The sequence below is a fragment of the Strongylocentrotus purpuratus genome, unplaced genomic scaffold (genome assembly GCF_000002235.5).
Source record: "Strongylocentrotus purpuratus isolate Spur 01 unplaced genomic scaffold, Spur_5.0 spur5_scaffold_7, whole genome shotgun sequence".
NCBI lineage: Eukaryota > Metazoa > Echinodermata > Echinoidea > Camarodonta > Strongylocentrotidae > Strongylocentrotus > Strongylocentrotus purpuratus.
In genome coordinates, this window is record NW_022145613.1 from 38,834,234 (window position 1) to 38,859,940 (window position 25,707).

At 35.4% G+C, this 25,707-nt stretch overlaps 1 protein-coding gene across 4 annotated transcripts in view; it reads left to right on the forward strand.

Annotated features, from left to right (window-relative positions):
- The window catches only part of LOC756187, a 39,453-nt gene extending 16,739 nt beyond the window's left edge, over positions 1-22,714 (forward strand). For 3 of the 4 annotated variants that reach the window (XM_030974172.1, XM_030974173.1, XM_030974174.1), the window contains exons 3-9: positions 5,403-5,494; positions 16,826-16,970; positions 17,397-18,670; positions 19,301-19,456; positions 19,987-20,116; positions 20,732-20,842; positions 21,345-22,714. In XM_030974172.1, the coding sequence (XP_030830032.1) occupies positions 5,403-5,494; positions 16,826-16,970; positions 17,397-18,670; positions 19,301-19,456; positions 19,987-20,116; positions 20,732-20,842; positions 21,345-21,538 (2,102 nt within the window). In that variant the 3' untranslated portion in view covers positions 21,539-22,714. The remainder of the gene's footprint in view (positions 1-5,402; positions 5,495-16,825; positions 16,971-17,396; positions 18,671-19,300; positions 19,457-19,986; positions 20,117-20,731; positions 20,843-21,344) is intronic. The other variant, XM_030974175.1, reaches the window with a different exon arrangement.
- The last annotated feature ends 2,993 nt before the right edge of the window (positions 22,715-25,707 follow it).

Genomic DNA, 25,707 nt, shown 5'->3' on the forward strand with positions numbered 1-25,707 from the left:
ATGTATCAAAAATGGTTACGATAGGCTTCAAGGTTGGCCATCTGTTATTTGATTGACAGACCTCCTTTTTAACCAATTACATGATGTACCATTCAATTGGTATTTGTCTGTAACCTATTTATAACAAAGGCTATGTAATGTCACATTATGCACAGCTTTTTGAACAACTAGAGCAGACAAAATAGAGTGAACTAGGGCAAGCACAACATATCATCCACAGAGTGCGATACAAATGGGCAATTGACACATTTAACAGTTCCCCTTCTATCCCTTGAAAACAATTTCAGTATCTTTTTCGTCAACATTCTGGTAAAGAGGGCAACAAAATCAATGAAATGAGACAAGGAGCTTGGAATGGAATGCTCCTTGTGTTGAGGGTTCTTCATGGGATGAGAGGAGAGAGGGAGGGAGGGTCTGATGGATTCCAACAGAAGATGCAGAAAAAAGAAGGTCTGCCAAAACAAGAGCCTTTTATCAATGTTCCAGATTCTAGAATAAGATTTGCAAACAAAGAGAAATGCCGAATGGTAAGAGAAGGAAAGATGTTGCTCATACTGCGCAAGTCAGCCAAGAATGCGATTGCTGTTGAAAAACATACAAGACCCAGTTCAATTTGGCAACGGTAATGAAAATAAGAGCGAAGCCTGAAATTGGCGAGCGGCGGGCGGGGCCCCGGCTGGAAAGAGGTTAACAAGCGGCTCTCACACCGTCTCAAGCCTGATTTCACCAGGATGAATCGAAAGTGGGTCATGGAAAAATGCGACCCAGTTAATAATACAGACAGGCAAGCGCCCCGACCCAAATACGCCACTCCGCGACCCACATATCTCTGAGACAAGAACAGAACACGAAAGCATGTCTCCTCGGCTGCTGCTGCCTACAAGGAGGAGAGAGAGTAAACAAAAGAGGGTTGCTTCTACATTGTAAGGTGGTCTCGATCTCACTGGTATCCATATCACATGTGTCTTCTCTATGCAATCAACATCTTCGTGATAAATGCGAGTGTGGATGCAACCTATTTGAAGGGATCGCTTTCTCAATGCGTGCGCCATCGATGATTGAACCACTTAGCATGCATCAAAAACAAAAACTTGATTGAAATCAGATCGCTGCTGCAAATTGCCTTTTTCATTACCTGATAACCTAAATTAATATTCCATGTAATACCATACTAAGAAAGCAAACATGATGTAGACTGCTCTCATTTGATTTGCATAATTCTTCCTCTTCATTAGTAACGTGTTCTCATCTTATCTATTTCATCTAGACGATATTATGAATATGGATACACTGTACATGGATATGGACAATACCATTTTTATGAGATTCAATGAAAGCAATGAATATCATCTTCAAATAAACATTTCTTCTTCTGTGTAAGAATAAAATCTCAAATAAAGCATGAAATACATTGTAAGTATTGTTGTGTAAATCCTGAGAATTTTGTGATAGTTGATGAGGTTCACGTGGCATGCTCTAGCTGTATAGAGAAGAGTAAAGTGAGAGTTGTATTACTTGAGAGTAGAGCTCTTATTGGTGTAATGAGAGTGTAGTGAAGATCCTCGCCTGCTCTACTTCTCTCTTGATATCTCTTATCCTACATTTCTCTACCTCTTAAAGTTGAAGATGGTAGGAATGGAATACAATTAAGCCCTCCATGTGAGCGGAAAGCTTACAAACATTATTTCATCTCGGCTCCCTTCTAAGGGCACCTGACTTTTGCTCTGGTGACATTTTCTACAGGTTTTCCTTCTTAAAGTGTTAGTTATATTGGGTCATGTGCCTGCATGGTCTTAGCTCCAGGATTAGTGATAGATATTTGGCTCGTGTAAGAAACTGACTGTTGAACAATTGCCACTGAAGTGTATCGTAAAATATTTCATGTATGTAGTCAGAAAATCTCCCCCCCCCCCCCAAGAAAACTTAATCTTTAGATTTACAGGGATGAGATTCCTTCGCTGATTGGCGGATTTCCGCCTATTTCGAGATTTTAAAAAAAAAATCAAAAAAAAAAAAAATCAATCTCATCTGAACAATGTGATAGAGTCCCTTTAAGCAAGATGGAGGGGGGCGGGGGCGGGGGCGGATTGGGGTAACAAATATTTCTTAAATTTAGAATTCAAATGCAAGGAAAATGTGTTCTTTTACATAAACACTGTATATTCTAAAGTTTTCTGCACTAGGGGTGTTGCCCCCGGACCCCCAGTTAATCTTCCTCATTTTGGGAATTTCTCTGTCTCATCCCTGGTTTTACTATGGGCAGTGGGAGGCAAGAATCTGCATCTACCGTGCTCAGGGAATTACACATGGTTGCCTGTGAAAAGGCATATCCATGTATCATAATTATATAAAGTTTCACTAGTAGTCTATAAATGCCTCAATAGCTGTGTTTAAACCATGAATCTAGTAGGTCCATGGTTTAAACACACTATTCCTGATCACATTATCAACTCTCCTTTTCACATGATCCTACACTCCTCCGAATGGACTGATTACCACTCCTAATTGGGGGTGTAGTTTCCGTCATTACGGCCCCAAAATATGGATCCCTCTCCTGTCTTTACAGTCTGGACTTCCACTTTGATTGACCCTTTCAAGAAGAACTTAAAGACTCCCCTCTTTATTACCTGAATTATATTATACAAAAGTATTACTTTTCCTTATTTAATTGATTAAATTACCATTCGACATTGACATTGTATACATGTATATGCCTTTAAGGGCGGATCTTATGGAAGGAGCTCCCTCCCATGATTAGAGAATTTTCACACATTTCCATAAGTGCAGACGGATAGATAGCCATGTGGAATTAGATACAGACTGAATTAAATAATCATGTGCAAAAGACAGATCTTCCAAGGTGAGAGGTAGACAAACATATGTTTACACATTTTGTACTGAGGTTGTGCAGAATATAAGTAGGGTGATTGAAGTTAGCATTTACAACATGAAATATTTGAAGACGTCTGAACGGAGATGATACTCATAGAGATATGTATTCAACCCATCTACTTATATAGGTTAGGTAGATGGAAGGGGAATAGGATGTGTGTGTGTGTGTGGTCGTCTAGCTGTGGTTTAAGCTGACCTATTTTCTTGAAATGAATATCTTAGGTTCTTGATTTCCTTCATCTTAAATACAGCTCCTTGAAAAGAGAGGGGTCTTGTCTATTTCTGGTTATCTCCTCTGGAATCTTACCTTTCCCTTTAATGTAATTAGCAATATTTTGATCTGTCATCACTCTCTAGTATTTTTTTGTATTTGTATTTTGTCTTTCCCTGCTCTCGTTCTCTCTGCCATCTGTCTCTCTTCTTATTTTTGTTGTTCTTCGTCTTGATCTTCTTTTCTCTCTCTCTCTCCCTCAGTTTTCTTATATGTTCTGTATTTTTTCGGTTTCTGTTTTCCATTGTGCATCAGTACATGTATGAATATATTTTTGTTTGTCTCTGTCTTTGTGTGGCTGTCTGTCTGTCCGTCTGCCTTTCTGTCTGTCTGTCTGTCTGTCTCTCTCTCTTTCATGTGGTTTCTCTGTATTTCTCTTTATTTCTATTGCCCCCCCCCCCCCCCCCCCCCCCCCCCCCGGACAGACCTCTCCTCATATTTTCTTCTGTGTTTCATCTTGTTTAATTGTTCATCATAGTGTCTCTCTTTCTCTCTGTCTCTCTGGTACTGTTTATAACTGAATATACAGTATCTTTTTTTTTCTCTCTCTCTCTCTCTCTTTGTCTTTCTGTCTCTCTTTTGTTTGGTCTCTCTGTTGTTTTCTGTGTATCTGTGTCTACCCCCCCCTCCCCTCTTTTGTAATACAAGTAATTGGATATATTTGGCTTTATATTGATATGAAAAAGTAATGAAAAAATAATAGAAAGAAGTGGACACTGGAGGAAATTGATGTATTCTATGTTATACATGTCAAGTTTATGTTCTCCTTTCAAAATCCTTTCCTTTATTACTCATTTCCTGTAACTGTCTTTTAAACACAGATTGCCCTGATTGGAATTATAATAAAAGAAAATTAGAGCACCATTTGATTTCATGGACATGTTATCCAACGCATTCAATTAGTGTGTGTTTGTCTCGCTCTATTTCTTCCATTCTTTCCCCTGTTTTGTTTTTGAAAGAAGGGGATGTAATAGTGGTGTAGTTTGATTCCAACTTTGTTGCAATTCATAAATTGCCCCTGCCTCAGGTGCACAATGACTTTCCTCTCTCGATCTGCCAAAGAAAACAAAAGGAGAAACGCCACTAAAATTAAATTAGGAAAATTATGTGCAGACCACAAAATGGGTAAAAGTAGGCCAGACCTAAATAAGGTAGATTTGCTGCACGAAAGGGCAGAATTGCAATCTGGGAAGGGGAAAATACGTGAAATTAGAACATTCCATTTAACATGATTGAGTGATTTCTGATTGCTCATATGGTTGCCTGGTGAATGAAGATAAGGAGTGATTTAATAAGCGCTACTCAAAAATGGAGACATGATTTGGAGAAGGCTAGCCAGTTTTAGGGGTTCTCACGATGTCATTGTCATTTCTATTTCCATGAAAAGGGCTGTTCAACCTTAGAGTTACAGAAAGTAGCAATTGATTGAGCAGTGAATTATGAAGAGTGCTTGTCGTGAATATCCAATAAATATTACCCAACGTAAACTATGTTTAATGTATCTTAAGCTGTCATGTTGGATTCTACTTTTAACATTATTTTACACTGAGAATTTTATGACTGGTCTCTTGTGTAGTATTTTTTTTTAAATAGTTTTTATTTTAATCATGCATAAAGATATTTATTGCTCATAAATTTTGTAAAGATAAATATTGAGAGTAACTGTACATCTTGTATGAAGTTAAAGAGACAACATTAGCCAGATGGTAACTGACTTCACTTATTCTCATCTACTTAATGCAGGGATGCATGGTTCCTATAAATATCAATAAAAAGATTAACTTTTAAAGTTCAAAACAGACAGGTAAATCTGTCTATGTGCTTGACAATATTGCTATTCAAATAAACACAGTTTCATGCTTTTAGATTTCTACAGATTAATTCCTATATAAAACAAAGACGATAATATACTATAATATGATATTAATAAAATAAAAAGTAAATCATTAGCAATATGTTATTCCTAAATTTAAACATGAAAGGAAAGGAAGAAATATTATTTGACTCAAATTGTTAGAAAAAAGAAAGACAAAAATAGCATATTAACTCACCAATGACCAGTAAAATGAACTTTTGTGACAAAAAATATCAATATGTAGACTATAGGCGTTATAATAACCACAAATGAAAGTTTGAGTTCTGTTCTGTTCCCTTTGGCAGTGGGTTGAGGTCTATCTTTTTAGATCATTTATTTCCTGTCTTTTTGTTAACCATCTTTTTTTCTTCTTTTCTTTTCTAGATTTTGATAAAGACATGAACATCCTATGTCAGGTATGCGGAGACAAGGCATCAGGCTTTCACTATGGAGTACATTCATGCGAAGGCTGCAAGGTAAATAAGATTGCATACCTTTAAAGTGGCAGTGAGTTATTACACCAAAGATATTTGCTTATCCACATCCATTTTGCTTATATCTTTGTGCAATTGTTGATGAATATGAACAGTGGAATTCTATTCAATGCACCCGTTTTTGTATTCCAGCTGTAATGAAAACAAATTGTGCAAGGACTTTTCAACCGTTTTTGTCTCGTGTTAATTGTGCAATTTCATTCCTATTTATTTTTCTGGTAGTGCTCTTAAGATTGATCTGTATTGTATCCCAATGATGTAGACCTTGCTATTAGAATATGTCAGATAACCTATCTTGTATTATAATAGACAAACTAGCCTGATATTGTAACAATTAAGATCGGTTAACAAATCAGAAGCAAGAAATGGATATGACATCATATTCTGTGCCGAGTTTTTTTTATGAAACAAGAATTGGGGCATGAAAACAAAATTATTACAGATTAACCAGGTTTCTTAGCTTTCATTGTTTACCCAGGAAATAAAAACTGGGTCAACGTCCCACTTTTTTTTAATCGCAAGAATGTTTCCTCTCCACGCCATCGCTTGGCTCTTAGCCCCGCCCCCATGATACAATCTGCCCCGCCCCCCCTCGGCGTTGGTGGCGTCCGTCCAACGAGACTATCATCCCATCTGATTGTACTTTAATCATACTTGTACTACATCCTGCATGCTTTATATTGTATTGTGTTGACTATAACAGATGGTTAGCAACCAATAGCCCAAAGAACTGCAATGTGTTTTCATGTTAACAAGCTTATTTAACCAATCGATCTTTGTTTTGTGATCAGGCTTTGTAGTCCAAGCCGATTATAAAATCATAATTCTTTGTTTGAAGATGTCCTCCAAGATAAATAGGAAAAGCTTCTGGATTTTAGCTAGGTTTTTAAATAAGAAAATCCTTGAATAATCTGGACCAGGGTTGGAGGCACCAATAAAAAAATGAAAAATTCACTTTGTAAGATGCTTCCTTTACCTACATGTAAACATGCATTACATAGATGTCTATCAGCAATTCAGGCATAAGGAAAGTTGACTTGTAGATCTGTGTTACTAAATTGTGTACTTCTTGGTATATATATATATATATATCCGATTAATTGTTTGATTAATCTACATGTACATGAAAACTTTGTCCTATGAAATAGAGAATGCATAAAGTTGGTATGATATTGACCAATATTTCAGCTCTTGTGGATGCTTCAAGGGTATATGAAATGTTGTAAAAGGGGTTAAGCTTCATGAAATACTATTTCTTGAATGCATAAAGCCTGCTACCTGTTTGTCACAAGTTTTTTCTTTGGCCCATATCTATAATCAAAACACCATTCTTGATTACAAATATAAATCTTTTTACTCTACCACAATGAGCCTTCTTTGTACATGTATAGCACAAAGCTTTACTGGTATACTAAAAAGATTTTGGTAAATTGGATTGTTTCCATGTTTTTTGTCAGCTTTAGAAAAAAAGAAGAAAAAAAAAATGCAGGATAATGAAAATATAAGGAAGTGAATTCACATCATTTGTATGGTTAAACAGAATTATTGAAAAACAACAAAATGGGACAACTCACCTCAAAGTAAACACTGTTTCAAAAGGTTGTTGTGCTCTTATAATCTCTTCCTATAGAAATAAGACTGAATTTATGAGCTAAATACTTTGCCTTTGTCAAGATTGCCTTTATCCTAGCTCGCTTTATGATTTTTTCCTTTCCTTATGATCTTATAACTTCTCAGTTTTTTAATCCAATAGCACTGTTAGTTCAATAACCTGCATATTTTATGCTCATTCACATCATGTAAACAAGGATACTATGAATATCTCTTCTTTTCATAAAAAAAAATAAATACAAAAATTAAAAAAAATCACATTTTTTCTTTTTTAATTTTGTGGATAGTCAGATACCGAGTATTATGCTAAAAACTCCAACAACAAAAATATCTGTTATGCTTGCTTCAGTGTAGTACAGTAGAAGTACATTTATGTGTGTCAAAAATAATTAGGTGTGCTCTTAATGTGTGTATAGATACATGTAGAGGAGATATTTGAAATTATAATTTTTTGTACTTTTTAAACAGGGTCGCTGTGTCAGTATTAAAACTTTTTTTTTATCGAAAAGGCCCTGTACAAATTAATACAAATACAATATATTGGAAGTAATTTTAACAAAATATTCACACAAAGCAATGATTCTGGCTTTCCTGGCTTGTAGTATGATTCTTGAAGAAAGAACTTTGAAGTTATCACCTCATCAAGACACTGGCTTCTTGTTCCTTATGGTGCTCTTATTCTAATTCATTCTAATTCACATGAACATAATAACCCATTGGGGACTTTTTTTATTGTTCTCTACTTGCCCTTAATTGAGACTGGTGATAGTCAAGTAACTTCACTTGAAATTTAATGGCAGTAAATCATGTCAAGTGCATGGTATTAAGGGTATTTCACGGCTACTTAACATCTATTGATTATTGTATTGACACAGTTTCTCATGCACGCACATATTTCCCATGACAATTGATTTTTTAGGCCAAGCAATGTGTCACTCATTCACAAAGAATTATAGATGATCTTCTGAACTATCTACTACATCAGTGCTAATGCTACAAGTTTAGCATAGCTGTGGAAATATTCTATAAACCTATATAAAAGAGGTTAGGAAATTAATGGACATGAAATCATTTGTGTAAATTGGGTTTTACAAATAGTTTAGGTCTCTTCCCATCATGCAAGATTACATGCATATCAATTCTTCTTTTTCTATATTCTGATGGAAAATTTGTCTTTTATTATCCTATTATCAGATATTGGGTACAAGAAGTAACTGAATATAATTGAATTTCTAAAAGCACACCGTCAAAGAGGTCAAAATTGTTTAATAGGTGGAATTAGATAAACCTTTTTCTTGGGGTAAGAAATGATATGATTGGCTCCTATTTATTCCTTCACCTTCATCTGTTCCATCTCTCTATGTTCAGATAACAACGTATTGCCCCACTAGATCCATGTGACATCCTACAACTATTCAGCTGCACATTGATATAGATCTATATCATCATTTATTCTACCACCCTACCACATTTAGCTATCCATTTTTCCTCCCATCATTCTCACTACCACCAAACAATATCCAGCTACAACTTCCCTTTCCATCACCATTCCCTCTACCATTCTCCTACTCTAGTTTAATACCTTGTATACCACCTGATAACATTCAGCTCAGTTACTCATTAATCTTAATTCTTACTACCAAGTATCGTCTTTCCTACACCTTTTAATCCAGTATCTCTTCATTAATGTAGCCTCTCTTCTACCACCCTACCACATGTACAATGTACATGCAGGTACTCATTTACCCCCATCCTGTACTATTCTCACTGCCATCTAACCATATTCTGGTCCACAATGATTTTCCCTTCACCATTTCCCCTACCAATCCACGAAATGAAACCACCTCCTCTACCACCCTAGGACCCAACCCATCCTCCTACCTACTACTACCACATAATCTCTTCCGCTATTTCCTCTACCACAATATTCAGCTGTAAAATTGCCCTCCTCGCACCATTTAACCCTACCACTCTACCTGCCATAATGATCTGATAATAATTAACCCCTCCTACCAATCTCACTACCACTTTATTAAGCTACTTAAGTACCTTTCCCTCACCAGTCACTTAAACAAGTTTAGCCGCCTCTCTGCCACCCGTACCACAATCAGCTACTCATTACTCATGTCCATGTTCATCACCATGTTCCGTACCACCCTATCCCACTCTGCGACCCATCTATCCCGCTTATATCATTCTTGTTAGCATTGTATTTGGCTACAAAAGTACTTTCCCCTTATCACTACCTCTCTACCAAATTCAGCAACTTTTCTACCACCCTAGCCACATTCCGCCATCCATCTCCCTCCTCACCACCAGCATTCTCCATCTTCACAATCACCATTCTCTCGCTACCACAACCTTTCCTAGTTTGACCCCAGCTGGCAAGCTGTGCACCATGCCAAGAATTGAGAGGAGCCATGATCAACATACTTGCGTGACATACTTGACCCAGGAGAGTTAAACTCCTTGCATGAGGGCACCAACGCAACATGAACGATGCAACATGAACGATGCAAGAAAGGAAGAAGGAGAAAGAAAAAAATGTCCATGTGCTGGTTTCATCCATCGCTAGCCACAGATCCCCTCTTTAATAAAAAAAGAGAGTAGAAGGAAATAATATCTAGGTTACTATTATCGGAAATGATTTGAATGTCAGATCTTTTTGGAAAATAAAACTGGGATATCTAGGTCATGAACTAGTTCAGTGACAACATGCCATGTTTTCTTTTTTTTCCTCTCTCATTCATTCTTCTTTCCCCCCCATCTCTTGACTCCTCTAGTAAACTGGAGTTGGTAGTCATTGAATGCTTGAGTGCCATTCTTGAATGGACTAAATTGAAAGTGCTTAATAGCCACAATTTTTGCTCCATTTTTTCTGTGAGATGGAATTGAATAATCACGTAATGTTTTGTCCCTGCTCTATTTTTCAAATTGGTTGTATTATCCACTTAGTAATGCCTTGCGATCAACCTCTGTTTCTATGGGAGAGGAAAATGAGTGTGGTCATGCGATTCAGTTTATAACATGCTTTCTTTAAAGAAACATGCCCTATTTTTGTCATCTCTCTTTTGATACATAAACCATATCTAGAGTAGTCTGACATTTTCTGATGCATTTGTGGTTTTAATAGCCTTATTTTGTATTCAATCTCTTTATCTAAATAGGACTTTTAACCTATATAAATTTACATGTACATGGCACATTAACTTTTGGTGTCAAGCGATTGTGATGTACCATGCTCTTTGTCATCACAATGACAAAGAGCTATTTTGGGGCTTTTTAAATATTTCCTGCAGTCTTTTGTTAATAGATTGTAGCATTGAAAAGTCAAAGTAATATCTCCTGAAGTTCATTAAAAAAATTGTTACTCTTAATTCTTGCAAGAAAATGTCATTTACACCTCTATAGAAGTAAAACAAATTTTGTGCATGTATATGCCTTCAACTTTTAAAACTCTGGTTAATAGATTATAGCATTAAAAAGTCAGAGTAAAATCTTCTGAAGTTCATTAAAAAAAATTTGTTCATCACATGTCATTTACACCTCTAGAAGTAAAACAAATTGTGTGCATGTTTACCGTATGCCTCAACTAAACTCTGGTGTAATGTTTTTATTTTCATTGCTAGACTTTGGTGTAAATACAGATCAGTGCAGACTGTGGTATTACTATTCCTCTTTGTTTTGTTGTCTGTTTCAGTGATAAGAGAAGTGCAGATTCTGAATATATCCATTATGGTTTCTTGGGTGCACATTAGCCTGGTCTCTGGTGTAGCTACCCATCTCTATCCCTCTGAGAAGACAACTGGTAACACCAGTCTCTAGATTTGGTGTTAACAGTTGTGTTCTTAGAATGCAAATTAGTGTTGACTCTGGTGTAACTAAATCCATCTTCAAACTTTGGTGTTAACAACATCATTCTCAGATAGCAAATGAGTGTAGACACCGGTGTAACTTATTTTATTATTATCTCTGTTTTCTAGACTTTGGTATGAGTATTACATGTAGCAATCTCAGATTGCATGAGCAAATTACTCTAGTGTAACTATCCATCTACAACTGTTCCTCTCTATCTACAACTGTTCCTCTCTGTTTCTAGACTTTGGTGTCAACAATAACGTTCTCAGAATGCAAATGAGTGTATACTCTGGTGTAGCTAATCATGTTTCTGGAATGCAAATGAGTGTAGATTTGAGCAAGCTGGGACGTCATCATGCTCCCCTGCTCATTTAGGTTAATGGTTCTATGAATGTTTGAAATGAGCTCACGTGAACTAGTTCATCTAGCTGCAGCAGCGGTGGTCGCCCGGTCGAGTCGCCAGTGTTACAATAAACCGCAGTAGGATTGATAGATGGGCTGTGGGTAAAGGCTATGTGTAAAAGGAGTGCATCCATTGTCTCAGATAAATGTAGAGCAGAGATACCCAGAGAGAAAGAGAGATGAGAGAGAAAGAGAGAAAGAGAGATGAGAGAGATCGAGCAAACTACTTAGGGTTAATCTGTTGAAAGCTCAAATAGGATGATGGATATTCAGTCAATTCAGTGAAAGTGTTTGATATTCAAAACAGATACGGTCTTTTAGAATTACAATGTTTGACAGATTATTATGTCATGTTTTTTTTCTGAGATACCACGCAGCAATTAGCATAGATAGAACATATAGAAACCAGAAATCCAATTTGTGTGATATGATTGTAAATGATTAGTGAACAACAGATTGATACAAGAAATGGTCAATGAAATAATGGTTTGAACTTTTGAGTGTGTATAGACAGAAAAAGTATGAAATCATTAAGTAGGTAATACTAGCCTTAGATTATGAAGTGTATCCATATTCAATGCTCATTATTACAGCTTTAGTTAAGTTTTGTATTCTTTGACTTTGCATGTTCTTTTTATGAATAAATCCAATAAAATTCTATTCAGTTTAGCAGAAAATGTCATAAACAAATAGGTTAATTAAAGAACATAATTCTACTTGGATAATAATTCCCATGATAATCAAAGTGTCAAGGAGCTTCAAACTTCATGTTTTATTCCATTGCAGAATATAATTGATGTTTCATTTATTTTTGACAGGAAATCATTTATTGGTAATGAGAACTATGATTGCAAGAAGCAATTATTATTTTTTATGTTTTATTCAAGGAAGTGGGAAGTTATTCATGCTAAATACCATATTATCATCTACTGAAACCAAAAGGTCAATAAATCGCTCATTAAGTCTGAATATGTGCTATGAAAACCTAAATTCAATGTACTTAAATGAATAATAATAATAATAAAGATAGATTTATTGAGCGCATAATAAACAGAAGTTTCTCTATATGCGCTTTACAAAGTAAAAAATAAGCAAGTACAAGTATATTTAAATAGTAACAACAACAAAATATAAAAACCTTAATCTAAAGACATGTAGCTAAAAAGAATTCATAGCAAGCAAAGTTAATACAGATAGCATTTGAATAGTCCTTTTTTACAACTTCAAGTCCGGTTTTAATAAACATGTTTTTAACGAAATTACATCTACACACTGTATGTAACATCTCCAATTAAAAAAAAAAAATGCAACTGTAACTCTGACCCAACATCTTTAACAAAATTGATTGAGAAGCAATTTGTTGCTGAAGCATACATTGTATGTGAACGCCAAATTATATGAACGTAGACAGGGTTCAATTTTATATAGGGGGATAAAAGTGAACAAAATAAAATCTACACTCTTCATGAAATTCATGATTGGATGATAATGTACAATAGGCAGGTGTTCTTCTATATTGCCTAGCATAGCCTTGATATGAAATCATTATGAAGTATACATCGATATTCTTGAGAGGCACTGCTAGACAATTTTAAAAGAAGGAATTAATTAGGCTAAATTTGCTGAAAGAAAGTTTGGAATGAGGTAGACCAGGTCATATTTCCCTGTAGGGATGGACGCCCCTCTAAATCATGCAAAAGAGCTGGATTCTCAATGAAAAGCAAGTCAACTATTGCTAATTCTTTGAAACTTATCAGGCATTAGAAACAAACAGTAAGCCACATGTACAGTGTAAGTCATTTTTCATCACCAAAACCCCACATCACACTGTTATAGAGATTATAAAATGATATTTCACTTTGACCTTTCATTTAATGGACAATAGTCCTTCATTACATTCCCTGGAATAGTCATCACTTTGAATCTTCTGTCACTTACTTCCAATTGGTCATGTAGCTTCTAGGAATACTATATGATCTAAGATTAATTGATGAATTATCTGTAAAACAGCTACATTAATAGGGTTTGTGATATAAATAATGTTAGATATTCTTTTCATTCTCAATACAATGAAATGGTTCTCAGAAGTTTCTCCCAAATGTGTTTAAAGTAGCATGTTATGAAAAGCTTTATATTTGAATTATGTGTTCACCTTGTTCCTTCATTGCATTTAGAGTGTGTTTATTATGTATGATTATGTAGGCTTATTGGCCCAAAGTTGTGCCGTTTAATAGTCTTTTGATTATTAGGATTAGGTCTTTTAGGAGGGAATGATGATCATTGGTGGAGAGTTGAGAGTACACTTGATGGCCAATGACCATTCACCTACTAAAAACTTGTTACAAAACAAATTGAAAATGGCTTATCAGTGGAAAAATTAAAAGAATTAGACAAGAGTAAGGTCTGATCAATAATAATTTCAGGTTTCCATTATTATTCAAATTTGAAGTACATGTTCTATGTACTTGCTTTACAACTTGCATAAAGCACATTTAGAGCATACATGTGATTTCATGCAGTAGGTTTACTACATAAGAGAGGTTAGCCAGTGGTCAAGCCAGCCAGACCAGGTAGATTGACCACTACTTCACCTTGACCCAATGATTGAGCTAAGAATAGCATACTAACCTAGAAGATATGTCCACTAGACTTCCAGACAACACATGATACTTAGTCTATACAATCAGACAGTTTAAAAACATTTCAATATTCTGTCAGTAATGTATTCTGGACAAAAAGAAGGTTGATTGCCTTTTGGTCTACAACCAGTATTCCCATATGGTCTGCACCCAGCCCGTCTACTATCCACATGGCCTATTAATGATCATGTTGTCTACTTGTCATTTGGTCCAATTTCCATTTGGTCTAACCTCCAATAAGTCTATACTACCCATTTGGTCTATTTCTCATTTAGTCTAATTCCCAGTTTGTCTGATACCTATTTTGTCCTTCACAAATAATCATCATCAGGAATTATTCACTGGAGTTTGAGAGTGAGCATTAAACACTGCAAAAGCTGGTGAGGTTTCAGCCGGCATTTTATTAAAAAAAACACACTCCAGAGTTGGGTTTTTCAATCAGGTTTTTCGGTGTGTTTAGTGGTAGTTGTCTAGCAACTTCGAACAAAACTCTGGAATGTCAGACAAAATTTATATTAAATTATAAGCCTTATACTAAAAAAATATTACGTGCAGTTTATTATGTAATTTAATTATTACAAGTACCTATAGCACCTGAGTAATATTTGAACTGTACCTTTTGTAAAGGTCATGAGATTTGGTTCATAAATTGAGTGTTTGTCAACACTCGCCAGTCACCACTAACATTCCCAATAAAAAAAATATCTGAAACACCAAATTCTTGCCTTTCAGAGATCTTCTTATTTCACAGTAGTTTTCTTGAAAGGAATTTATAAGCCTCCACAATTTTATTAAGAAGTTTAAAGTTTTAATGATTTATTCAAATTTTTGCCTGTTTTAGTGAAATATATTGGATTAGACAATAACAGTCATGTCCAGCTTAATTGCAAATCTGAAACTCAACACTCTGTACGTCTGTATAGTGATGCAGCAGCAGCTCACAATACATGGGATAGGACCACTGCATGTGCCCCTTCTTTCTGTCCAGCCTTGACCCAACACACAGCCGGTCAGTTTGGATGGAAGCTCTTTATCCCATGTTTTATAAAAGAAAGAAAGTGGTAGAAATTACTTCTCCTTTTAATCATATAGAGGATTGAATTAAACTTGACCCATGATTTTTATTTCATCCAAAATTATGTTTGATTTCATTCGTCTTTTAATTTACTTTCATATCCTTAACATGTATATGGCAGTTAGCAAGTCCTCCTTTATACACATTACAAATGCACGTGATTCTATTTCATCTGTGATGAGTTTATTGAAGAGGGCTATTGGGGGGGGGGGGCTGATTGTGAGTAAGGCAAGCTAAACATGTCCAATGAATGTAAACTGAAAGCCTACAATCCCATTTGAATTTCCTGATTAGAACATCCTTGACCCAAAGACTAGCTGTGGTCAGTAGGTCATAGGGGGACAAGCTGACCAGTGAGTGACCACAGTAACAACACAAAATCTCGTACCTCATTCATGTCCTCTCATGCAGGTTGTTTTGTAATTATCTCTACAATTACTCTGTTATTTCAACCACCATTCATTCTTTACTGACTCCAGGAGGTCACTTTTCTCACAAAATACATCTCTGAGAAATTGAGAAAGTGGAGGTCATTTTTACAAAGAGCTTCCTACTTTTGATATTCAACCATGCGGCTCATACTCACTCATATTTGACATGAACTCTGGGATTAGAATTTCTTTGTTCCGTTTTTGCTGTGGTTTGTAAAAGGAATTCTTTAAAATAACAATCCTACCTGTACAAGGTCTTAACAATCATTTCCTTCCCTTTTCACAAATACTATTGGGTTTCAGATATTATCTTTCATAGATGTGAAAATGGTATTATACTCCATTCTGTAATTAGTATTCCTAGCTGAAATCAAATTATTTTGACCTTGTTCAATGGAAATGTGCAATATAGGTTTCTAATGCACCTGGAAAAAAAAGAAACTTGTCAAAAGAAGTTTTTAGCTGTTATTAGTTTTAGATGTGCTGGACTCCTGCTTATTACATTTGATTATTTCTGAAATATAAAGTAATTCATTGCTTAAAAGATGAGATTAAAGAAGGAATCTTGATTTTTAACCAAATACCAAATATCAACAGTAGTTGTAATTTTTTAAGTTCAAATGCTATGTAAAAGAACAACAACCATTATGTTAAACTTTATCTACCCTGCATGCTTGTTTCTGTTCTAATAAAATAGCAAGAATACATATTCACACTGGAATGCTACACTTCTTTAATACCGTAATACTCATCAATTATATCAAGTATCAATTATGAACTTTCACAATCTTTCTTTTTTTGTCAGACTGAACAGTACAATCTGACCTACAGACCCTGCCCCAATGGAGAGAAGTGTGTGGTACAGAGAGAGAGAGAGAGAGAGAATGATAGAAATGATGAAGAAAAAAAATTGATCATAAAATTCACTGTTGTTAATATCTATCTAACAAGATTTCTTCTGCAGAACTATGCAGCATCTAACCTACAGACCCTGCCCTAAGAGAGAGGTGTGTGGAACAGAGAGAGAGAGAGAGAGAATAGAATGATAAAAATGACAGAAACTAATACTATTGAAGATGGTACTATAATGGTAATATAATCACTCTGCATCCTTCTTCTTTTAATACAGGGTTTCTTCCGCAGAACTGTACAGCACAACCTAACCTACCGACCCTGCCCGAATGGAGGAAAGTGTGTGATACAGAGGAAGAAAAGAAGGATAATAGTGACATCAACTAATAATATTGAAGATGATACTATAATAGTAATAATCACTCTCCATCCTTCTTCTTTACAGGGTTTCTTCCGCAGAACTGTCCAGCACAACCTAACCTACCGCCCCTGTCCGAATGGAGGAAAGTGTGTGATACAGAGGAAGAATAGGAACCAATGTCAATCATGTCGACTCAGGAAGTGCATCCTTATGGGCATGTCCAAAAATGGTATGTAACAGTATTGCATGTCTTTACTATTCTTATAGTAGAAATTAGTACCAGTTGTTTGAAACAGACCTTCCTTTTTCTTTTATGAAGATTTATTGAGGAGACTATTTAAGATTATTTATATTCCATGAGCTTTATTTGGGATGTATGTCGGTTCTTATGTTGTAAAAGCATAATTTTACTGATCAATTTTCTGCAAAATTCTGCTGCAAGTCCATTTATCTAGCTTTTGTTTACATGCGACGATTATAGAAGTAATACTTCACAAATATATTCCCATATTGTATTGATTTTGTAGATACTTAAGTTTTTGTGACGTTTTCACCGACCCAGTAACAACTCTCTGATTAGAATGTAATGGTTTTATTATCTGTTGCATAGTACAATTTCCTTACTCAAAAATACATGAATTTTGTTTAATTCCAGCTGTTCGTTTTGGAAGGATGTCCAAACGAGAGAAGATGAAACTGACTCAGGTGATGAAGGAGATATCAAACAAGAGCAATGATATCACTGTCAGGGATGATAAACCCCTTGACCTGAGCCGACCTCCGAGCCAAGAAGCTATGGTTGCTAGCGAGGATGGGCCCCTAGCAACCACAGAGTCTCAGCAGTGTGCAATATCAGACGTTGTAGAACGAGATGTAAAGGGCAGCTTGGAGGATATGAAAGATGTGGGGAGGGAGCCCAGTAAAAGTAATGACAGAGTGCAGTGTAAACCTGATTGGTCATCATCTAAGACAAGCATAAAAGATGTTGCAGAAGTGAAACACAATGGTAGATGGGGTGAGTGCAATGGAAGGAATGGTTCTAGTTTTGGGAAGGGTGTGCAAGACATTCATATTAATGAGAAAAAGACAAGCATCCAGGATTTGCTTCTGACCCAGTACTGTAGCGGTCAAATGAATGGCTACATCCCAAACAATGGACTTAATGGCATGCAGGGTGGTGTCCAGCGAAGCATCAAGGTTGAGAGAGACATTCAAAATGATTGCCATGGTTACCCAGCACATCATCCTCACCTTACTGAAAGGATTTCATCAGTTATCAAGAAGGAAGAGCAAACTCCTACTTATCATGACTTTGATCACATGACATCAGACAAGAAGCAATATCTCTTGCCTCGACGTAAGCAGATTGCACGCTTACATCACGATGAAGAAGTGAGAAGAAACCACCAGAATCTTACCAACGGTTACCATGGGAATCCGTATCCCAATCCACATTTTCATCAGATGCCAGAGAAGTTGCAGAATATGAATCTTGGGAGTATTAAATCTCCACCCATGAATGGACTGTATGACAATGGTGTTCATCACAGCTTTGAAGCCAGGTTAAGCAATACCAAGCCACACTTAGACCTGAAGAATGGCTACAACCATTCCAAGGTACAGAACTCTGGAGTCAATCCATATCAGAATGGAAGGATACCCAACGGCTGCAGCACGGATACCACCAGACTGTCCTACCACCCTGAGGCCACTCACAGGAACAGACTAAGAGCTCCTAGACTCCTCGGCGGAGGGCATAATCCTCACATGCTTCATGTCCTGCAAGGTATGGGTCTGGTAGACTCCTTGAGCAAGGCCTACTGTACAGAGATTGATGCTCAGTTCTCAAGTCTAGAAGAGATCCTTAGAGTGGCCATCAAGAAACATCTACGCAGTGAACAGCATCTACATGCAGCTGATGGCAAAGAGGTAAGTAAGAGGAGAAAAGATGCCATGTAATTAAAGCTTTATCATCTCATGAGCCAGCTAAAAGAATGTTCACTCACATCGTCTAACATTAAGTTAACATCCACCTGGCTTTTGGCAGAGGATATATCTTTTGCACATGGTTTAAGGATGCATGGGAAAATCCTTGGTTCTCAGATTCTCACTTTTTGTTGTGCTATAAAGTTTTCATAATTACTTATCACCATCATTTTTGTCCTGTTTTACATGGAAGGTTTCTTCTTTGAAGTCAAGTCAAGTTCACCATTTAAGATTAGTTTTTCTACCACTCTCTCTGTTTTGAAAGATTAACCATGAAACATAATCACAATTAGAAGAAAAAGATATCAAGTATCATTCAAATCACTCTAGTTGTTGCTTTGTACAAATATTTGTATGAATGCCTTCATTAAATCATATTCTAGCAATGCTTTTACAAATGGTGCACAAAATGTATGTGGGCATGTATCTAATGATCTGGGTAATTAAACCTGAATATAACAAAATCAGGGTATACTGTAGTATTGTGTGCTATATAAATCACAACGGATTGTTATGCATTTTCTATTTTGATTTTATTGTCCTAAGTACTGATTTTGCTCCCTTCATTACCAGACGCACGGTTCCACTGGTTTATGCGGACTACCCTTGGAGTTATCAGTAGGAGACAAAGAGGATGCATTCTGTGATCGGTTCGCACCTATCATCAGCCGGATTGTGAGCTTTGCCAAAGCTACAGAAGGCTTTGAAGACATCCCGCATGAAGACCAGGTAAAGTGGCATGGTTCACAGAGATCCTCAAAATCAGGGAAAACATGGAAAATGAGTTTCCTTTCTCCAATGGAGACAGAGAAGTTAGGGGGATTCGAGGAAAAATTCACTCAAATAAAAAATAAGGACTGTCATTGGCCTATATAAAAAAAGTATTTGAGCTCTTATCTTGTTTTTAGTTAAAAGAGATTATCCACTGGATGAAGACTTTCTAATTCGAAACAGGTTGAAATAGTGATCCTTGGATTTTGAAACTATCAGGAATAAATCAGGGATGAAAGAATAAAAATGTATTTTCATGATATGTTGAAGAGCCATGACAAGATGAACTATTGTAGTAATATTTAGCTAATGGTATGTGCTTCTGTTTTTGTGCCCTTTTAAAATGTAAACTCAGTTCATACAAATTTAAAAGATAATAACCCAGGATAAAGGTAAAATATGCTTGTGTGTAAATGTTAATTTGATGTGAAATGCTTTCCCTCTATTTAATTGTCTAATCAAAATATCTTGTTATCTTTTCTATTTAGCTGACACTGTTAAAGGCCGGCTGTTTTGAAGTGCTGCTCCTACAGCTGAGTCAAATCCTGGACCCAGAGAGTGACTTCATTGTGTTCACTAATGGCGAGAAGTTTCACAGAGGTCTTCTCCAAAAGTCAGGTGGGTATTTTAAATCTTCTATATTGAAACATGGATGTTAGAGGAATCCCTGTATGGTTGGTTTTACCCACCTTGGTGACTTCACCTAGTATGTCATCAATCATGCAACGTCCGTCTTTATGACTGACAGAAACAACACTTTCTATTAAAATGTTTTTACCAGTTGATTGCAACATAACCTAATGGACCAAAGCGCTTACAGTATTATTCTTAGCCCTGTTACTGGATTTAATTATAATTCTGTTCACTTTACACTCCGATGGGAAACATTCCGGTCAACGTTTCACGGTTGCCTACATGCTCACCCAGTCACATTGACTAGTTATTAAACCATTGCATTGAGACAGCTCTACAAGTCTTATTCAGTTGTACAGTATCATTCGATGACTTGTAGCATATCACCACTCAGAACAATATCTGAGAAATATATGAATATCAAATTAGAATATTAAAGCTGAGAAAAAAAGATGGCAGTAAACATGGGCTTCACTTGCTACGATTAAGTCCTGAACCGTAGTTCCATATTATTTGTATTTTAGGTACTAGCTGTGATAAGTCATTGTGACTGTGATTTAATGAAATCTTTTTTTTTTATCCTGCTTTATTCCTATGCAGATGTTGGAGATTTAGTCCTTGCATTGTCCAAGATAGCCTCACAACTCAACCAGCTTAACCTATCTCTGCCAGAGAGGGCGCTGTTACAAGCTTCTATATTAGTAGCATCAGGTCAGTTGCTCTTTGTTAGAACGGCTGGACAAAAGACCTTTCTCCATTTAAAAAGATTTGTTGACAAGTGATTTTGTGTAATTCTATTGTATTATCATTTATGAAGAAGAAAGGGTTTGGGAAGGGGGAATCCCTTTTTCCTCTTTGCTTATCAGAAAGTTTTTAGCTCATCTGACTTGCCTGTGTTATTCATAATGTTGTGATTGCATAGATTTGACTTGGTCTGTATCCTTACAGGTTCAAACCTGAAGCTTAGATTGTGGTGTAAATTGTATTCCTCCTGATGTCGTCAAAACATACACATTTACACTCTTTCTTTCTTTAAGATAGACACTTTGAAATACAATTCATATTAGAGCATATTTTACCCTACCAAACCTGTTGGGTCTTTATGCGTTCATAAATCTTTCTTTTCAAGTGATGCAATTCAGAAAGAATTTAAAACTGAACCTGAATTCCACCTAACCCCTTGTTTGTATTGTATTTCTTTCCTTGCATGTAGATCGTAAAGGTATCCAGAGCGTGGATGAGGTCCGCAGCCTCCAGACACACCTTCTGGGTGTCCTAGAGAAGTTCCTCTATGCTACACATGCTCCTGATGCTCTCGTGTTCCACAAGTGTCTACAGGTAGTCCTAGATCTAAGGGTTCTTAACCTCAAGTACTCAGAGAAGCTCCTGGCCCACCAAAAGGACTAGCCTAGTCATGTTCCTGGACAACCATATAGATCTGACTGGTCTTGGCCCATCAAATAGACTAGCCTAGGCATGCTCGTGGTCAACCATATAGATCTGACTGGTCTTGTTCTTGCCCACCGGATAGACTAGACTAGTCTTGTCTTACCTTTGGTCTGTCCAAATGACTAGTCTGTTATTGAAGTAGATGTGCATATGAATCAGGAACAAAGTAAACTCTGTATTTATTTCTCTGTGTGGTTTCATAGACTGCTATACTACAAGGAGGTTCTTTTTCCACCTTGTCATATGAATAACACTACGGTAATCTACTGATGAATACTACAAACATACTATTATACTCAATTTTACAATGACTGCCAAGTATATGAAACTTTCTTGCCCACCTAATGTATTTTTAACTCATTGGAAATACAACTTTCTCATTCTAAAGTAGCTATTTACTTCCCAAGTATTTGAACCCATTTTATATATACAACTCTATTACATTGGCCATATTTAAGGATTTTATTGCCGGCCAGATAAGGTTATATCTTCATTTAAGTTTATTTATTGAGAAAATCACATCCTTTATGAGAAGACTTAACATGTATCTGGATCCTAGGCTTATAAAGAGAAAAGCAAGCTTTTTACCAATGGTTCCTCAAATGTAGCAAGATATGTTTGATTTTTAATGTTTAAATCCCAAGTTTCAGTTTGCCATTGTGCACTAATTTCCACCGATCTGTAGTATCTGCTACCTAAATGTAAAATGCCTTATAAAGGTAGTTGACATACCAAAGATAATAATTTGCCTTTTGTGCTTACTTTGTAGAACAACATGGTTATGAATCAGTGTTTTCTAAAATAGTATTCCAAAAATGAATGACAAATGCTAATGATAAATGCGGTTGAAATTAATTAATTTTTGTATCTTTCTTTTGTGATGTGGAAGTTCCATTGAAGTGTATCATATTTTTAGTTTGATCTGTTTGTTTAAAAAACTATATGAAAAGTATTTGATATATTTCATAATGTGCTTACCCTTAAGCTGCCAAAAATACCCTATGCTGCCTGTGAACATGTGCTGCTCAAATATTTTGTCTGCTCTAAGTCTGTGCAGTTTCAAAGATAGTGTCATTTACTTTCGTCAATTTGCTTTCAGTTGTAAAGGCAGAGATGAAAACCAAGTCTAAAATGCAATACCGTTGAAAAATGAAACAAAAATGCAGTGGTTTTCTATGATGAATAGTCATCTTCCTTCCAACATGCGTGAACACTGCTAAGATAAATTGTAATTTGCTGCCTATTTTAAGTAGCTCCCTCTACTGCTTTGTTTTTTATGTTGTTCATGACGAGTATCATCATATCAGATCTGGACAAAAATTAGAAACATTTTAATTTGTTTATCTATGATATGCTGATGTGTTTACATGAAAATTAATTCCTTTTAATTTTCTTTATATATACAGTATATAGATATATCTTCCTCCCTCCCTCTGTCCCTCTCTCCTATCTGTGTAAGTTTATTTTGCAATAAGTGTAAGAAACAGGGTATCTGAGTTTTATGTAAACAAAATATTGAAATTTTAAAGTTTTGTCAGTTTGTGGCACTGGATAAATACATTTGGATTTCTAAGGCTTCATTATGTTCAGCTAAATGAATATATTTTCTCTCATTTTCTGCTTTTTTATGATATATACATCTCTTGGAAAAGAATAATCCAAACACAATAATGTGAACTATAGTGAATTATACTCAGAAAGCAAAGAAATCTTGATATGAAACAAATTAGTGTTACACTGCAAAACAAAATGAAGTCCTTACCAGATGAAAGTCTTCTTTTGTATTGTTATGTTTATGCTTATGCTTTTTCAATCGAATATTACAATACACAGGAATAATAATGGTCCATATGACCTTCAAATATCATTAGTCAATTGATGGTTTGTCATGTAAGGTTATCCTTGCTTTTAATGAAAAATTATGTATTTCATATCTTTTTAATAGTGTTTATATTTGTTGACTTCTTCCATTCATGTTGTATTTAACCAGATGTCCTGGTTATTTCACTTTATGTTTATCTGTTGTTTTCTGCTTGTCTTTGTACATGGTACAATGAGTAATAGACAAGTGTGTATGTTTTATGCATTGGCTTTTAAAAGTATGTTTGATTAATTGTCAACCATTGTAACAAGATATTTGTAAAAGAAACCAGGATCAAAACAGAAGGTTGTATAAAGTACTGATCATCTTTGCAAAATGTTGCAATTTCCATTTTCTATGTTTTCTCATACAGAACTTAGTCTCTGATAGTATAGAATGGGTTTGTCTGCTAAATGTTGGAAGTTTGGAACACATGGTGTTTGCTTTTAATCGTTTGTGCTACAAAACCTAGGGCAGACATAAAGTCTAGATATAGAGACTAGAGTATTGAGGTCACTGACCTGTAGAGGATTCAAACTGGTTTTGTGTGATGTTTGATATTGGTTCACAAATAGACTTGGGAAAGAAATGTCACTCATCTTCTATTTCTAATTTTGATGAATCAGTCAAGAATTTGAACTTTTGTTTCTTTTATGATGATGTAAGCAAGCAGGCATCGACTTAACACCCAAAATCAAACACAATAAGAAACACAAGCTGTAAATATATCATACCACTTGTATCAATAATGATTAATCCAAAGAGTTTTGACAGTGTTACATGTGGTAGCCCAAGATAATAGCTAGACTCTCTCTTGTACATTATACCACCAGTAGACAATATCAAAAGAGTCAGTCAAAAGGATATTAACTCTGTGTGAAAACGTTGGAAGTATTACCCTTCCGGCACCAGTATAGATGGTAATATAGTTGATATATCAATGTGTTGCATAGGAGTTTCCATCTTGTTATTTATCTGTAAAAATCATGCCTTACATAGGGATATTGTGTTTGCAAATACAGCCACATTCCAATAATGATGCATGGCTATAGCGGCTGACAAAGAACATCATTCAGAGATAGTCAAATATCTCTGTGGTTCTAAACATGGCAATAAATGAGAGAAAAAAAAGAGATATTCAAACTAAATGTTGTATATTTTATGACTTTCAAGTGTAGAATAACAAAGAAGGAAAGCTTTTCATATACATAACTGTATATTTTTATATTATTTATGTCTCAAACATTGACTGTAAATTCTCTAAATGGTTGCTGTGGTATTTTGTTGATGTATATTTTAACAAAATTGTTTTACTTTGTAGTTGGCGATAGTATAATGAATTACTATTATCCCGTATATATGATATATTTTTAGTTTAGATATCAGGGAGATTGATTGTATAACACATGATCTGTACCTACATGATACATGGTTGCAATGATGATATATAGTTTAGATGTGATCATGGTCTAAAATGTCTTAATTTTAGTCTTAATTATCAGAATATAAATCAACCTTTGCATTGTTAACAACAAAATTCAGTAGTGGACAAAGAACGTAATATTTAGTATCATGATTTCCATCATTCACTCCTTTCATAACCATTCTATGATTTCCTGTTAGTAATCTCAATATGTGGAAGTCCTCTTGTGTGATTTGTGCAGCTTTTATTGTAATAATTTTCATGTAATTAAATGTTTATCTCAAAGTAAATGAATTATTTATTAGGTTTCCATTATGTAAAGTGCTGCATTTGATAGTGCTATGAATGTCATCCACTCATTGGTGAATATTTGATTATGGTAAAAGCCTCTTTTTTTTGGGGGGGGGGGGGGGGGGGCTCATACAGCTTTAAAGCACACACTGACTTTATGATAAACTAATTTTAAAATCATAGGGGCTTGTGTTGCATCCACACTGCCTCTTGCTATTCAGATACATTTAAAATGGTTCTTTTTGGTAATGTTGTAGTATTTTATTATAATGCCATAAGGCATCTGCTGTGAACAAGCTTTTATTTAAAAAAAATTAGAAGCTATTGAACTTAGTCTGGAAAGTAAATAATTGTACTTTCTAAAAAGTAAAGTGCTGCATTTCTCTTATGCTGTGAAGGCTGTTATTTCTCCACTTCTTTTTTAAAAGGACATAATTTATATATTTATCTTCTTTTCTTTTCTATTATCATATATTATCATTTCTATTGCTGCACTGACTAAACTATTAGCCCCATCCCCTACTTAATATGGAATCTACAAATATTTTACCC